At 42.1% G+C, this 17,681-nt stretch overlaps 1 protein-coding gene across 3 annotated transcripts in view; it reads left to right on the top strand.

The window, feature by feature from the left end:
- Nucleotides 1-1,529: 1,529 nt before the first annotated feature.
- The window catches only part of znf423 (zinc finger protein 423), a 144,566-nt gene continuing 128,414 nt past the window's right edge, over nt 1,530-17,681 (top strand). Inside the window, exon 1 of one of the 3 annotated variants that reach the window (XM_051073570.1) lies at nt 1,530-2,835. In XM_051073570.1, the coding sequence (XP_050929527.1) occupies nt 2,796-2,835 (40 nt within the window). In that variant the 5' untranslated portion in view covers nt 1,530-2,795. The remainder of the gene's footprint in view (nt 2,836-17,681) is intronic. The other 2 variants (XM_018703549.2, XM_018703550.2) reach the window with 2 other exon arrangements.

Below are 17,681 nucleotides of genomic sequence, written 5' to 3' on the forward strand. Positions count from 1 at the left end.
TTAAACTAATCCTGTCAGAAACTGTCATAAGAAATCAATCCAACACAAATAAGTGACATGACGGACACCCCCCCCCCCCCCCCCCCCCCCAAAAAAAAAGAAAAAAGAAAAAAGGGAGCAGTTCAAGTTAAAAATGTCTGACATTCCAAAATACTGTGAAGAAATTTTATGGAAGGAAGGAACCATTGCCAGGTGATTCCATGTCTTTCTTTCCTGGAAGCTGGGCATTGTAATTCCTACCTTAAATCTTTGTTTGAATTTCTGGATTAAGATTCTAAATATAAAAATGTGTTAGGGGCAAAACATCAAATTCAAACTCATACCTGCACTGGGATGGTGGTGAGAGAGAAGAACTGGCCTGCAGGCTTTCATACATCGCTCAGTGTCCCTATAAAACATTTTGTTACTAAAACACTTTTTCTGTGCAGGATATGTAACAATATTAAATGAAGAATATCTGCAGTTTGGAAGGTCTTTATATTGTTAAATTATAAGACAAATGTGAACCATTTCTTGTTTAAATCACAAAAACCTATATTGGAACCAAAACACTGAAACTCACTTGCCTATTTTTTGTAGAAAAGAACACTAATGGCTGCTCTGCTGAAACACATACTTTGTTAGTGATACAAGTGACCCTCAAATAAACTTAGGTTGAAGGTTGACCACAGCTATGAGGTCAAATCTGGTGAAGTTATGTTCCACAGCTTGCCAAGCCCAGTACAACACAGGCACTAGAAGAGAAAGATAGCTTTGATTCGAACTCAGTTTGTAACCATCAAACTGCAACAACATGGACATTTCAACAGCTGCACAACTTCTGGATGAATTCCCATCAAGCAGTCAAAACAAAACTCTGAGAAAAAATTTGTTTCCATCAGGTACTGGTGTGAAACTACTGTAAATAGGGGGCTAAGAGATTTGAAGACCTCCTTAAACTCTACTGTAACTCCAGGTATGTTGTGGCAGATCTTTACTGCTTACCACCAAATAGTCTGTGTCCTCTGTCCACTCATCACACAGTATTTTCATTCACAGCCATTGCATTGTTGTGTATAAATCAAAGATGTGTTTAGATACACACGCATGGAAGATCACTTTCAGTCATGGCCTCAGATGGTCTGTGATTGGCCAAAGTAAAACCATACATGAGAGGAATGTGCTATTAAATGCAGAGACCCTAGAAAAATGTTTAATGCGGAGATAGAAAACACTATCTTGTCATGTGCTGCTGCAGTTTGAGAATAACAGATAGTGACACTGGTTTCTGGCTGATAGCACCATCCTCCACAGCTGAGCAGTATCTGTATTCACAACTAGATACCGCAACACCTCTTAACATAATCGCTCAATCACTGTTGAGTCAACTGTCAGAGCTGCTGATTACACACTTTAACCTATAGAACCTCCTCCACATCCCACTTCAATCCGACCCACATTTTCCCTCTGTCTCTTCCCTCTGTATTCTCTGAATCCCTGTTGTAGTTGTGCCAGTCGGCCACAGCTGGGCGCTGTTGCCTAACTCTCCCCCTGCCTCCCCTCTCTCTCTCTTCATCAGCCCTGCCTGCCTCTCTCCTGCCTCTCTGCCTCAGCCAACCCGGGCTGTGCCGAGCTGCTCCCTGCGGGATCAGAGCGCTCCCCCGCCGGGACCCTTCTCTCACATCCCCCTGCTGGGACGCGGCTACATTTCCAGCCAAGCACTGCCTGCCTTGGCTTTATTATGTGTGTCTGCGCCGCAGCCCCGCCAGCAGAGGCAGGCAGAGGAGGAGGAGGGAGACTGGTAGCCAGAGTCAGGACAAAGAAAAAGCAGGGAGACAGAGGCTAGCGAAGGGTTAGACTGGTAGAAATATTAGGCTGCTATTAATACCACCGGTAGGGCATTGGGAAATATTAACAAAAAGAAAGCGTGGGTAGTAAAAGCAGTATTCCCCTCGGGGTGGAGATGCAGGGGAAGAGCGCAATGTCCATGCCACCAGACCACCACCACCACCACTGCCTAGTGTAGAATAGCGGGACGGAACATAGAAGGCTGGTCGGTTCGGATCGGTGCCGCTTTCCAGGAGGGAAAAGGAAAACCAAACAGACTGAAATAGTTTCGATAAACTAAAAAAAAGCCCAACGAAGAAGCCAGGAGCGCGAGGGAAGAAACCACGTTTCATTTCGAAAGCAATTTCCCAAAACATTCTCCGTCGCCTCTCCTCACCTGGACCGTCACGTACCGCTGTGGCACCGCCACCTCGCATTCGGACGGTGCCGCTGTCACTTTTACTTAATACCGCGCGGGACCTGCTCAGGTGTTTGCCGCGCGCGTGGCTGGCAGCTCGCGCTCCGCTCCGCCAGTGCTGGAAGAAGTCGGAGCTGCACGAGCGCCCAGGCTGCACGGGAGAAGCAGAACGCGTGCAGGGGGAAAGAGAAGAAACATAAAAAGCGAAGCTGTTGGCGTCGCGGCACGCTGTAACGAAGAAGAAGGGAACACCAACGGGAAGTTGTTTCCGTTTATTCTACAGGTTGTGCTAGCCAAAGCGTCCAGCGAAGAAGAAAACGCACCAGAAGAGCCGAGTTGTCGCCTCCGAGCCGCTTCACTCCCGGTGTGTTTGGTTTGTTGTCGTTGGACTAACGGCCGTTTCCCCACTCAGAGACTCAAGCTGCCGCATTGCAACAGGCGAAGAAGCAGCAGCGAAGTGGAGGAGGAGGAAAGATAACCCGACTGTGTTCGCTTGTATGGTTAGCCGAAAATACGGAACGGAACAAAACAATTAGAGAATAAAAATTTAAAAAGCAGTTCGAGACCAGAGATGTCTAGACGAAAACAGGCCAAACCGCGCTCCGTTAAAGGTAAGAAACTATTTATTTTTGTGCCTCGTGTGAACGGACACTTAAGTCAGGGGTAAGGAATGAAACCAACGACTAAAGCCATGACCAAGATTTCATGCCCAACTCTGGTGCATTGTGTTAGTTAATTTAATTTTATTTCCTCCCAGGGGGTTGCAGGCTCTCTCTGTATAGTTTTACAACAAAGGTAAATCAGTGTCTCACCTTAAAAATTAGTGCATAAGGTCACTTTTAGTTTTGGGTCACTAATTGTTTGTAATTGGTCACGACACTGTTTAAGACGGTTAAAATGTAAAACTAATCATATAGTTTAATTTTACTGCCTTTTATTGTTTCAAATAATCACATCATCGTCAGAAACAAGCTTTCAAAGAGCTACAGTGTGATTTCTGTGTCCGCTGGCTAATTGTTTTCAATTAGCTGCCACACTGTCAGAGCAGGAAAGATGTTACACTGTTGTGTCGCGTTTCGGATTGCTGGATTGTGCTTTGGAGCAACTTGTAATTCACCTGGTTAATGGGCCAGTGTAATCTGGATTATTCCCCTGTTGTGATTTATTTCACTTGTCCTAAACTGCACACTGCTGCTTTGTTGTAGTAAATTTGACTGTCTGACCCCATCAAGTCAACTTAGCCCCCACTCCTACGTCTTTCGAGTCCCTCACATTTCTTTTTACACCAAAACAACGAACAATTTGATTTAAAGCCCAAATGTTGAAATCCCCCTCAATTTAAGAAAGGCACACTGCCAGGTTGTAGGCTACTTAGGCCCACATGCATTTGATCTGATATTTTAGAATATTTATATCTGGACATTTTCCTTTTTCTAAAAAGAAAAAAAAAAGAGGAAGAGGGAAAAAAAAACCCTTTCTAAAACAGTGGCCTGAAAGGTTGAGCACAGAAGTGACAGATACTATTCCTTAAAGTACAAATTGTTTGAAGGATTTCTAAAAATCCCTATATTCAAAAATAAATGTATTATCCTTGCAAAATGAAGCCTCAGTTTCCATTCCCATAAAATAGTATTCATTGCTGTGCATGGGTGAGTGGGCATCATGCATGAGGGCATGTGGTGGCCTTGGCCTCCATGTTTCCTTTATGGGACCCAGATGGGCAACGGGACGAGCTGACCATGTGGTTGCCACCCCCTCCTCCTTTTCCCCCCACCATATAGGCTTTCTCTCTGTGTGACTCACTGGGAAAAAGCAGATTTCTGACAGTGATTCAGACTGGGTGGTTGGTTTGATTAGCAGCATGATCCTCACTGCAGGATTTCACCTTCTCCTGCAAGTTATGAAGTTTAGGGCTGTTTCGTCTGAGATGGTGTGGGATTCATTTTATCTGTAGTAGGAGGCTATGTACATGCCACATATGAAATACTGATGATGTGTGTTATGGTCTTCACTTGGGGATAACTTTGTGATTGTAACATCTATTACTGTGGGCTTTGGTATATGTACAGGGAACTGACAAGTTTACGGAACAGTCGTTTCTCAGTTCAGTCCAGGAAAGAGGATGTGATTGTGAGTGATGTGGTAACCTACAGATTCCACAGCCTCCTCAGGAATCTACTGTAAGGCCGGTTTCAGTTTTTAGTTGACACAGCTCGTCTTTATATCTGTAATAAAATTTGAATTGGAGTGAAAAGATCAACTACATATTGCAGCCAATAACAACAGGCAATAACAATTTTAGGGGAACTAAAAGAGACTCTCTGAAACTGAAACTAGTTTTGGCAAGCATCCTAGTTTGTAAATCATTTTGATGATATGGACTGTGATGCATCTACATCTTACTTGTTGTCTTGGGTTGAGTTAGGATTTTACGTCACAATCTGTTACCACCACAGTTTCCCTTCTTTCTTTACACTCTTAGACATTAAAATGAAATTAGCCACGAAATAAACTGTAAAGGTGTTGATGGATGTACACATGAACAAATGGCAACATGTCTGTTTTCTTGTAGATAACGTGATATTGATTAACGCCGGCACTGGCAGTATTTGTTAATCTCGTGTTCAGCTAACAGGATCAGAAAATGACCTAGAAATTGTCACAGTTATCAGTTGAGTGAAAATGTTTTTACTTTTGGTATGTTGGCACATTTTCAGGCTGTATTTCTCATATTTGTTGTTTCTGTGTGAATAAAAATGAATAGATCATTTACCCATGGCCACAATGTTTGGAGGCCCATTGCTTTTGACAGCAAATAATGGGAAATGGAAATACATTCTTTAGTGAAGGACTGCAACTGTTGTTTTTGATTCAGGTTTTTATCAGAGTCTGAATTGTTGTCTCTAAATTGTTTGACCAACAGTATAAAATACACAAAAACAGCATTCAATTTATAAATATCTGAAACGGGAAAAAGCAAGATGATCCTCACGTTTTTGAAGCTGTAACCAGCAAATGTATGATAAGTTCTTAAATCAGACAAATTTTGTAAATCACCTAATCGACTATCAGTCTGCTTGCTGTTTCAGCAGTCGAGTGATGTTGTATGAATATCTAGTTGAACTGATTTGAATGATGTGGTTGAATGTGATTGTTTTTCCTCCTGCTGTAGTGTTGTTAATGCTCGGTGCACTTTGTCAGTGAACAGATCAGCTGCTGTGGACCAATGAATTTGCCCACTGCTGCTCTGTCGCTGCTCTGTCAGTGTGTGTGTACGCGTGTGCATGCTTATGCTTGCAAGATCTACATTCTTACATTGGTGTTTGCATGCATCATGGACATGCATGCCTTGTGTACCTCTCTGTGTGTTTGAGACCAGGCTGCCTTAGTGACACACTAAGCAGCAGCCTGGATAACCAGAGCTTAGCTTTAGTCAGGCAGCCAAGCGAAGCAGAGCGAAGCAAAGCTGAGGCAGACGACCACCACTCTGTGTGTGTGCAGCAAAGGTAACATAGCCCTTGTGGTCTAGCTTGCATAAGCACCGTGTGCTTTGTATATGTGTACTCATGCATCTGTGTGTGTACATGCGTGTTGCTATCTCCCCTCCACACCTTGCCCCTCTGACAGCTTGGCAAGAGTTGGCACTGGGGGAAGATGGAGAGAGGGTGGTAGGAGAGGCAGATAGAGATGGAGGAGAAAGAGCGAGTGAAGGGCAAAGGGTAGAGAGAGGAAAGGTGTTTGGGGGCAGTGCAGTGGCACATAGCAGGTGAGTGGGCAGAGGGGGAGGGAGTGATGGAGGCCAGGACGAGGTGAGCGTCGCCGGGGGATTATCTGTGTTTTCATGTTCTTCCGTCTTTCACCTGCTCACCCAACTCTGACTGGCTGGCTTGCTCACAGGCTTACTGGCCAGCCAGGCATGCTAAAACAATCACAAACAAGCACAAAGTCCCACCTCGTCCATTTCCTGCTGTAGATTTGCACTGACTCTGAGCGGTCCCGGCCCGGAAAGAAGAGTTTTTTTTCTGGAAATGAAATAAATAGCTAATGGATGATATGTGGATGTTTTATTGTCACATGAATTTGTCCCAATTTATCTGAACAGGGAGATCAGAGACGTTACCCACTCAGTCAAACCTTTGGTTGTTGAGTTGAGTTGACTCAACTTCAGACCCAAATTACAGCATAATTAACCTTCTAACCAGTAACCTTGTTTTGCTACAAATAACAGTTTATATTAATGAATAGAAGTTATGATTTTATAAATAGAATAGATTAGAATAGAATAGAATAGAATAGAATAGAATAGAATAGTCTTTATTGTCACTGTTCCAAAACAATGAAAATACTGTGAAGAGCGCTGGGCCGCTGCGTCTGGACGCGCCGCCATCTTGACTTTTTCTATCAGCATGATGTACAGGTGATGAAGAGTACTGTCATTTGTACAGTACTGAAGCTGTTTGCAAATGGTGAAGTAATATTAATAAATTATTGCAAGTTTGTTGTGATTTCACAGACAAAAGTCCTTCTTTTTCAGGGTCTGTTTTACTTTTTGCCATTTGTTCACATTTTATAAAGGCTGCAAATGCAGTTCTGTACAGCTTCCTTTTTGATTGTAGTTTTCAATAAGGTAAAAAATAAAGGATGGATAGAGTAATAACTGAAAAATATTGCACTCATTCGTGACAGTATCAATTCATTCCTAATTCAGTACAATTTAAGGTTACTGAGTTGGTACTTTCATATTTATATATGCCCATTTAATGAAACTATATAACAATATAAAATCCCTATCAAAACTATGACAAACAGCAGCATTGGTCCTCATATTACTGCTCATGCATGTTTCACCACTGCAGCTGAGTTCTTCTGATGGAATTACTTGACCAGTCTAGCCTTTACAGTGATTAGGTCTTGTTAACAGTAGGGGGACTTGACTAATTTCAGTCTGTTAATTGAACATGGACTAATGGCACGATGATTGGCCATGAAACTAGCTGATGGGGTGAGAGAAAAGGAGGGGGCGAGCAGGAGGAAGAAACGAGAGAGCGCGGCTTCTCTCTTATCAAACTATTATTTCAGTGGATTAATCCGTTTTTAATGTGTGTCTTTAGTGAGGCGAGGCAGCAAAAATCTCCTTCTCTGTCTGCTCTGGCAGCCTCGCTGTCTCCTATCTCTCCTCTCTCTCTTTCTCTCTCTCTCTCTCTCTCTCTCTCTCTCCCTCTCCCTCCCTCTCTCTCTCTCTCTTAGCTCTTAGCCCCTTGAGTCTCTCATGCATTATGTAGTGATGATTATTACTTAATTACACATTAATAAATCCGCTTCATTTGCAGGACATTAAACGGGAGTTGAGCGCATATGACAAGGAAATGGAGAGGGGGGGGGCAGGGAAGATTGGAGCAGGGAGAAAGGAAGGAGCACTTACTTTTTAGCATTTATTTGGTTTGTTTAGAGTGTTGTTTATGGTTAGTGGAGCCAAGTGAGTCCTTTGACCAAGAGGGAGAGAGGGGGAGGTTGAGTTTACTGTTGGTGTGTGTTGAGCCGAGCTCTTCTGGACTAATAGCATAATTTCCACTCAATCTCCTCCTTTCTACATCCTTCGCTTCCTCTGTTTGTATCTCTCACTTTTCACCGACCAGACCAGGTGCAGTGACATGCTCCTGTACTCAGGAAAGAATTGTGTGTTTTTTTTCTTTTTTTTTTTTCAGCTCAGTCTTCACCCTTAAACTGCTTTACTTTTGACCAAATTGTTCCCATCACTGAAAACTGTGAAATACAAAAACTTGACTTGATCAGATACTTATTTGGATATTTCCTGACTGAAAAAGTTATTTTGTTGACTTCTACGTTGTACTTTTGTTGTTCTGAAATACAGCAATACAACAACATTGGGAATGAGATGAGAAAGAATGATGATTTTTTTAAAAGGGAAATTGTGTTGCTATCTATCCACTGTACTAATTTAGCAATATGGCAGTCACCTTAATCTTTTATTTTTTCTTAGTTTTGTGCTTATTGTTTTAGAAATTGAAAAAATGTCAAACTTTGTTGTTGTTACGAAGCAGAAAAAGCTACAGGAAGATTATTTTCATTATCAGTTAATCTGCTGACAGTTGTCTGCTGATTGAGTCATCATTTGCTCTTAAAAACGTAAGAAAATAGTGAAAATTGTCATTCACAGCTTACCAGCTTGCTTTTTTTGTGACCAACAGTCTATTATCTAGAGACATTCAGTTTATTTTAATGTACGAAAAGGAAATTAAATTTCTAATAAAAATAGCTGCAGATTTTGTTGCTTGATTAATCAAATAATGGACTAATCATTTCGGCTGTACTCTACACTGTCTAACTTTTTCACTGGCTAGGGCTAAACGGTATTTCATGTAAGTATGTGATTTAAATGTAATAAGAGACTCTGGGATATTAATTATTCATTGCCTGGAGTTAAAGTTATTGTCAATTAACTGCTCAAGACTTGAAATTAACAACCGCCAACCCGCCAAATGTGGGTAAAAATTAATTGTACTGGGAAATGTCATCAAGTTACAAGCCAGTTTGATGGTTGCTGAATCTACTTATGATTCTTCTACGAAGGCAAAATAAAATTGACCAGTGCCAATTGCTGGACGATGTGTGCAGGGATGATGACGGCAGGTCCAAGTGCACTTGTTATTTTTGTTCATAATAAGTGCTGTGGAACCTAGTATTATCCCAGTATCTGACAGCAGCAGCAGTATGAGAGATTGTGTGGTGTGTATAGTGGAGTACAGTTAATCTCTCATTTCTCTTCCCCTTTCTCACTCTCCTTTCTATTTTTCTTTCTCTCTCTGCCTCTCTCTCCCCATCTGGCTTTACCATTAGATCAGTTTTAATGTCACCCTTTGGCAGCGCACAGAGACTTTCATAGTACGACTGGCTCTTATAAAACTCAGAACCACTACACATGTGGCTTGGATTACTTGAAGACAACAATACGTTTTTTTGCAGGTACATCTGAGTGCATAAGCATTTAAAGGCACCATAAATGTCCTTTTGCTTTTATTAATACTAGAAATTGACAGCTTATTTTGTTTCTGTTTGTGCAGCTATAAATAGTGTTAGCAATAGCACAATCAGTGTGTGTACACTCACATCGAGCACCTCATTTATAAGGGCTTGTATTGGCTTTGCATTAAGACTTGCTGAACCATTAAATGGCTTTCTGAAAGCTTTGTTAGAAATTCCATTGACTCTTCAGCAGGGGGTGGATTTGAGTTTTTGGTAGTTGTTTTTTTTAATAGGACAAAACAAGCTAATGTAATTGGTGATTGGTGGAGCCCAGCAGTACCATGCATCGAATGGAGCAGGAGTCATGTTGATCTGCTCTCAATTAGAACCAAATTACTGCACAATTGAAGGCTCAGTGAGTAGAATGTAACCAAGTAGAATATGCCTCTATTCACTGGAGACAGGGAAAAAGCACAGGTGTAAATAATAACATTTATGATGGCTGAATTCCATTCAGCTGTCTTAGTTTCAAGGTCCCGTGTAGTGCAGGTTTTCTCACACTATCATAGTTTACTGGGGCACTTGAACACAATGGAGCCAATATGGTGTTGGTAACACCTGTGCTTCAGTCACATGCTATGAAAAAGGCCTATTGAAAAGAGGAGAGTGCAGTCAAATATACACTGTTAGGTTTGGCTGGAATTCTTAGGGAAGAACTTAAGGTTTTTCACCAGAGTTCACTTTCTTTTTCCCTCAACACCTTAACCCTCCCGTTGCCCTTTGTATTCCGTATACTTTTTTCTTCTTGCTATTATTGAATGTCATGCACAACAACAAATCCTGCTACACACACACACACACACACACATGAAGGTACATTTTCGGTCACTGAGGACAATGTGAGTGTTAAGGAAACTTCTGATGTTCATTAAGTGATCAGAAAGGTAGAAACAACTGCATGTTTATGGCTGAAATACATTTCTGTTTCACTGGTTATTCAATGTAGTGCATGTAAGTTTGGCATCTGGCTATTAAGTGATCTTTTTGATGATTGAAAGCTTGTGTGACACTGTGGGAAATCAACCAACATTGGTTAATGGTGTTGACTTGATAAATCCAGATTAACAACCACCCTTCATCAGGTTTAGTCGGGAAAATTTTGCTTTGTTTGAAATAATGGATAGGAAAAGGTCATATCATCTGGTAGGCTTGGTTAGGTTTTTATTATATGGAGTGTGTTTGTGTGTGTGTGCGCGTGTGTGCGGATTCATCTGTGTGTCCAGAAAGGGTGAAGTCCCTCAGTGAGGTGTGTGTATGCCAGCGACAACTCCTTATCAGCGGCCAGCCTGGTGTGGTCGTGCTTGTACGCATGTCTGTGAGAGTGTGTGAGAACGGGGCATCATGGGCCAGGACTGTGCCATTGTAGCGGCTTAGCTAGCCTCGTTTATCAGCTGCAAACTCACTGGACCTTAACACCCCCCCCCCCCCTCCCCCCCGGAGACGCAGGCACACACACAAACACACGCACAGTGTAGCTGAGCTCGGTACATGCCCATGGCCTCTGCTTCTAAGACGAGAAAGATGATGCTGGTGTGACTATACACATGCGTTCATGCACACACACACACACACACACACACATGCGCGCACGCACGCACATACATACACAGTCAATCCAGACCTAGCTTGCCAAAGCCCGTCTCCCCCCACCACTAGATATTCTCAGAGGACATGGGCCCTTCTAAGTTTCCTAGAAGGCCGTGTGTGTGCATTTATGTGTGCAATCTTTTACAGTCTCTTACCAAGAGATTATGCTTCGTTCAACACTGACTTTTCGCCTGCAGTGTATTTGTCTGTCTAGATTTTAGTGTTTAATTAAGTCTTATGTCCTGTGGTGTCTGTTCCCTTTGTTTAAAGCATAACTATTATAGTGACTAAAGATTTTTTTGTTATTAGTCATTTTTTAATCTTTCATTTAGTCTTTCATGTAAAATGTAATAACATGTACTCATGGCAAGTTACCATAGCATGGTGTGATGCCTTAAAATTGCTCACTTTGAATGAACAAAAGTGCAAAAACCCAAAAGGATTTGATTAACCGTGACAAACACCAATGGAAACTAAGTGAAAAGTAGGAAAATATTTGCTTTTGAAAGTAATTCCATAATTAATTTATTTATAATAATTATTTGGATTAATTATAGCCTAATTTAAACCTTTTCCAGCACTTATTGTTTTGTATCATTATGATTTTTTAAAATATTTATACATTAAAAATCTATTTTTGCTTTAAAAATGCACTGGAAAGAAGTTGGTTAACTCTTTGAAGATTCATTGACATGAGTCTGCTGTAGATATAGCCAGTAGGCATTAATATCTGTGATAAATTATGTAGAGTTGGTATGGGAACAGCAATACAAGCTTATTATTTTGGACATAATTCCAGCCAAGTCTTCCTCATTCAGCCCCTTAACCCCTCTTCTCTCCTTCCCTCTCCTACAGCATCCCACATTTCTCCCCGTCACACCTCCCTCCCCCTTTACCGTGCCTTCCACCCCCTTCCTCTGATAATCTCTCCCCCCTCCCTTCTCCTTCCTATTCTGTACATTAAACATTAGTAGTGGGGGCAATTAGCAGTGCCCCTCTGCACACCTGGCTGATGCATAATATATTTATTGGGCTACCCTTCTCGCTCTCTGACACACACACACACACACACACACACACACACACACACACACACACTGCTGTTGATGAAGTGGTGACTTTTGGGAAACGGAAAATCTTGACGCTTCTTGGTTTGACCCTACATAACCTCCCAAGTTTGACCAGGTCAGAAGTCACTGGTCGAGTCAGGTTTTCAGGCAGAATACTTGTTCTTTCTCATTTTCTGTTGCTGTGTTGGTATATCATATTTTTCTGTTGCTGCTTAGTTTCTGTATTTTGTCTGTTTTGCTTTGGTTACATAAACATTATATAAACTATATCTCTGTTATCATAATTCTGAAAGTATGCTCTTTTTTCAGAAAGCATCATGTATGGTCTTAGGAGTAAATAAGGAATATTTTTTGTCCAATCTTAGTAGCACTGTGGAGGAATATCTGCCAGTTTTAATGTGTATAGTATGTGCTGATTCATTCATTCATTTTTTCAGCTTGCCTTTTGCCTGTTGTGCTTGCATACACACACACACATGCACACACACACACACTATGGACCCAGACTAATGTGCATTGTCCTCAGAGCGTGGAGTCTTCAACAGAACAAGCTGCTTGTGATGTGTTTCTTCTTTATTGGACATTCTGCCGGGTCTTTGTAGTGCACCCCACTATAGACCTACCAATGGTTCTTTTTAGTGCTTGAGTCTTCAGTTGGTTTTTCTAACTCCTTTCCATTCACCTCCCAGTCAAAAGGCAAGGGCGCCCCACTGTGAGACATACAATGGAGTGAGAAAGAGAGTAGGAGAAAGTGAGAGAGCAAGAGAGCGAGAGAGAGAGACTCCATACTGAATAAGAAACAATAGAAATGTGAAAAAGAAATGTGTAAAAATTTAATTTGATCTGTTTTTGTAACTTAAAATTATACTTTCTTTACAAGTGGCACTGTACAGCAGATTCAGTCTAATCTTTTATGTGCAGTTTTATTTTATTTACCTCACTGGTCTTCTAAGCCTGTCAGATGGCACATAAATAAAATATATAGTATTGGTAAATTTGGGGCAGATTTTAACAGCAGTGCCCAGTAAATATGAGCCACAATGGCCACCAAGTAATTTGTTTATAGATATTTCTCAACACTTGAAAGAGAAAAAGCGGATTAAACAGTCATTGTAAATGTCAACATCCACACTGTTCCTTGGCTGAGGTGTGATTAGTAATGAGTAATGAATAATGTTAGTTCTAGTTAGGGGAGTAAATGTGCACTTTTTTGACTGCAAAAGTAGGTGTTCCAGAGTGACTTTAATTGCACTGTGCTGTAACAACAGCAGAGAAGGTGGTGAGGTGGTGTCTTCTCTTGTATGCCAGGTCCCTAATAAAAGCTTTATGTCCGTATCAAGACAGAATGAAATGGGGAGACAGTGTTGGAGGAAAAGTGGTAGAGCAGAAAGAGAATAAGAGATTGCATGGTGAGATCAGTGTGAAGGGGTGAGTGTGCATGTGCGTGCGTGCGTGTGTGTGTGCTGGTCAGTGCAATTTTAAAAATGCAGAAGTACTGTCTGCCTTAGACTCAGAGTTGATAAGCAGTCTGGGGACCAGAATACCTAGTCTCCTCTCCTCTCCTCTCCTCTCCTCTCCTCCCATTTGCAAAAGTAGTTAACTTACTAGCTGAGACAATGGCTCTCTTTAGGAGAATGATATCTGCACATTTATTTCTTGTTTATTGACAGCGTGCTGAGCCAATGGGTTTCCTCCACCAAAGTGCAATCAGGGTGGCAAGTGCACATTGCCTATGGCCTTATCCTAGATTGAACTATGGCTCTTGAGATGAGTATCTCTTTGAACAAAAATAAAATAAATGTAGACTACCCTGTTGTCAGTAGAGAGCTTAGATATTGATAAATTTGCTAAATTAACTATTACAGAGTCACTCCTACATTTCAGACATTAGTTGATTGATTTATTTTTTTCATCCTTGGGACTAAAATCTGTTGCTAAGCAATATTAGCAAAAACTCTGCTCACTGGCTAGGATTGTATTTGTTGCCAGGCAACATTAACTTATTGAACACTTTATCAGGAAGCATTGGGGAACTATTAAGATGGTTAGTTTGGGTGTAAATATATATTTAAAAACTACTCATTTTTACTCTAAAAAGATTTACAAAACTTTTGCACACAGTTTTAATTCAAGTTGCAAGACAAAAACATCGGAAACAGATGGTAGATATTTTAGGTTGTTTCAAAAATGGAAAGTAAATTTTGTCTTTAGGAGAAGATGCTTGATTATACGTCTATTCAAACAAACAAACAACCAGCCATGCTCCAAGCGCACACGCGCTGTGTGTATATTTTTCTTGTTACTCCCAGAAGGAGAGTGACGAGCGAGTTAATCTGTCCGCGAGCGATGCGGCATGACACAAAGCTGTTTATTTCCCTTTTCCTCTCTGTCGCCGTCTCTCTCTCTTTCTCTCTCCTCCTGTAAAGCCTAATCAAGTTTGTATCAAGCTAAATAATGCCTTAGCGTGAAATTGGTGTCTTCAGTCAAAAAGCACTCCCGAGCCTGCACTACAAGAGAAGGCAATTATGTACCCCTCCCCTCCCCACCTCTCCACCCTCCAGCCTTCACAGCCCCTGATGATGATGTACTGTATGTGTATGTGTATGTGTGTGTGTGTGTGTGTGTGAGTGAGTGAATATGCACGCGCTATATTTCATAATTTGTCTCATCTGTTCTTGACAACATTTGAGTCTGTCCTCATGTTGGAGCTCAGTCTTATAATGGTGAACTCAGTGCCTTTTTTGACTTGTGTGTGTGTCCGTGGCTGTGATAGTTATTGGAGGCTGCTGGGGGAACTTCTAGTTCAGTTATTTCTGGAGCCTTCCCCAGAGTCGAGGTACTCCAGAGGAATGCTTTCCCTCTCCTCCTCTTGCCCTCTCTTTTTCTCTCTGTCCTACTCCTTATCTTCCTCCTTGCTGCCCTCCTTCACCTCTCGTCCTTCCTCACTGATGCTTTCATCCTTGACTCTTTCTCACCTTTTCTCTCCTTTACTGACTTCCCTTTCCAGTCTTTCGCCACCCTCTTTTTTTATCTTCCATTTTCCCTTTACTCCTCAGTCTCCTTCCTTTCCTCTTCTTTCCTCTCCCTGTCTCTTCTGCTATCGATTCCTCTTCCCGCCACACTCTCTCTGACAGACAGAAAAACAAATGTCAGATCAGAGAGGCTCTTTAATCTCAAGCTGTGTTGTTTGGCCCTGAACATCAACTCTGTGCTCGTCTGAGTGTGTGTCTGTGTGTGAAAATGAGTGTTCTGCTCCGTAGGTGTTGAGAGAGGTGAATTTGTTGTGTGTTAATAAGCAGTTTTTGTAGTACTTCATGCATGTTGCTTGTGTGTGCGTGTATGAGTGTGTTTATGTGTGAAGAGAAGGCCCACTTCCCAAGTAGGAATAAAGATAAGACAAGAAAGCTTTTCATTTTTACATCTTTATTAGCGATGTCATTCTGTCTTTGGTTCAGGCTTCCGTGTCTTTCAGTCTTACATCAATAATTTTTTTACTTAAACCTTTGGGATGGTGAACTGATGTGTGTGTGTGTGTGAGAGAGAGAGAGAAAGTGGGAGAGCATGTGTGTTTATGTTGTCATATTATGTTGGGGGTATGTTCGGGGATGTTGGGGAGGTTGCATAGCAACTCAGTTGGACAGCACAACACGGTTTAAAACCACAGTGAGCTCATATGCAGAAAGAAACAAATGGCAAGGTGAGAGACAGAATGGGTGAAGAGGTGAGGATTGTTGGAAGAGAGAGTAGGGATGACTGAAGGTAAGAGAATAACAGAGACTGTGAAAACAAAATCAGATAGCAGAAACATTCTGGATCAAGAGAGAGGGAGAGAAAGGGAAAATGATGAGAGTGGAAGAGTGGAAGAGAGAGATGGTGGAAAGAGAAAGATAGAGAGGGCGATGGAGCTTGTCCGCCAGGCTTTGTGTGGTTGTTGTTCTTTTTCTCTGCCATCCATCTAAGCCCTCTGCTACCTCTGTCCCTTTACACACACTCGCACAAACAACAAACAACAAAGCATGCATGCACACACACCCACACTGTCCCAAACCCCAGACTAGCCTGGTGTTTCTGGCCAGTGGCTCAGAGCTTGGGATGTGTGTCAGTGTGTGTGTTTATGTGTTTTAAGGCTGTTTTGTTCAGAATGCACGCAGGCAGAGAGAGCGGTTTTACTGCTGATAAAAGTATTTGGTTAATCAGCTTCTGTCCCCGTCCCCTGACTAGAAGTGTTTGCATGTGTGTGTGTTTGACACAGGCCATTGAAGTTGGTGGGGCTCCCGGGGGGTGGGCTGGGGATGGAGATTGGCATCAGCCCTCGGCCAGTAGCGTCACAAAGTCGTTCCTGAGGGACAGGAAGGGCAGCCAATGAGAGAATCCCTCTGGAGCTATAGGGAGAAGGCGGGTTGGGGAGGGGGAGGTGGGGGCTAGGAAGTGGGTTGAAGAGGGGAAGTAAGAGGGAGAGAGGGAGGGAGACAGAAAGGGAGGGGAGAGGAAGAAAAAAAGGAGTGTCTAGGATGAGAAGGGGAGACAGATAAAGAGAGAGAGAGAGAGAGTCGGATGACAATTACCCTCTTGACTTCTGTCCAGCACCAGTTGTCAATCAGCCTGCTGCTCGGGGACAAGAACTAGCCTATCATTGGCTATGGTGACCCACATCCCGCCTCTCTGGGCCACATGATTGGCCACAATGACCCGTTCGTCAAAGGGATGTGGGAACACCAGAGCTTGGGCTGCCTTGGGAATAAATGGCCCTGATACTGTGCGTGCATGGATGTGTTGTTTAGGAGGGAAAAAAGACAAAGGGCTTTCTTACTGAGGCTGTAACTGCTTTCATGGGACAGAAGAGAGTGAGAGACAAAGATGGAAGGGGAGCAAATGGGAATGTGGTAGAAGAGAGGAGATACTGAGGGAGGGGAGGAAGAGAGATGGAGAAAAGGACAGACAGAGGGATGAAAAAGAAATTGACAATGGGTGACTGAGGAAGATGGATGTTAGAACAAAACATTGAAGGGGAGAAAGACTTAAGAGATGGAGGAAAGAGAGACCAGAGTGAGGAAAGATGGCAAGGAGGTGGATAATGAACAAATGAAGACAGGATAGAGTGTGTGAGTAAGGGAGAGAGGGAGGTAAATTAAATAAGGTTGTAAATACAGGAGGAAAAGATGGAGATAGAGAGAGGAGTGGAGAGAGAGCTGTACAGTTGTACTGCTTTGTGTGTGTGAGTGTGTGGGCACGCACATGCACGTGGATAATTAATGACATTACACAACATTTGTGTAAATATTTGTTTATGATAACATTATCATCATGCGGAGGCATAATTTCATTTTACCTTTTCAGTTTTATTTAGCAGCTCTTCTCTTCTCTTCTCTTCTCTTCTCTTCTCTTCTCTTCTCTTCTCTTTCTTTTCTTTTCTTCTCTTCTCTTCTCTTCCGTTCCCTTCCCCCTTGATGTATTGTAAATCTAAAATTGGAGCATGCCAAAACAGCCGTACTTCACTGTTGTGTGTTAGGTATTATCTGCCAGCTTTAGTATGGTTAACCTGCTTTTCCATTATGAGTGCTTTATTTTGGAACAACAAACTTTTTCAGAGTGTTAAATCCTTCATTGTCAAGAAAGCTTAATAGAAGCAGGTCACACCCTCTTTTCCACCCAGAATGGAGGTGTTGTAGAGGATTGGATTGGGTGTAGATAGAGCAAAATGTGTGTGAATGTCCAAGATACTCTGTTGTTACATAGATACTCTGTTGTTACATATT

This window comes from Lates calcarifer, linkage group LG10, assembly GCF_001640805.2.
Source record: "Lates calcarifer isolate ASB-BC8 linkage group LG10, TLL_Latcal_v3, whole genome shotgun sequence".
Classification (NCBI taxonomy): Eukaryota; Metazoa; Chordata; class Actinopteri; family Centropomidae; genus Lates; species Lates calcarifer.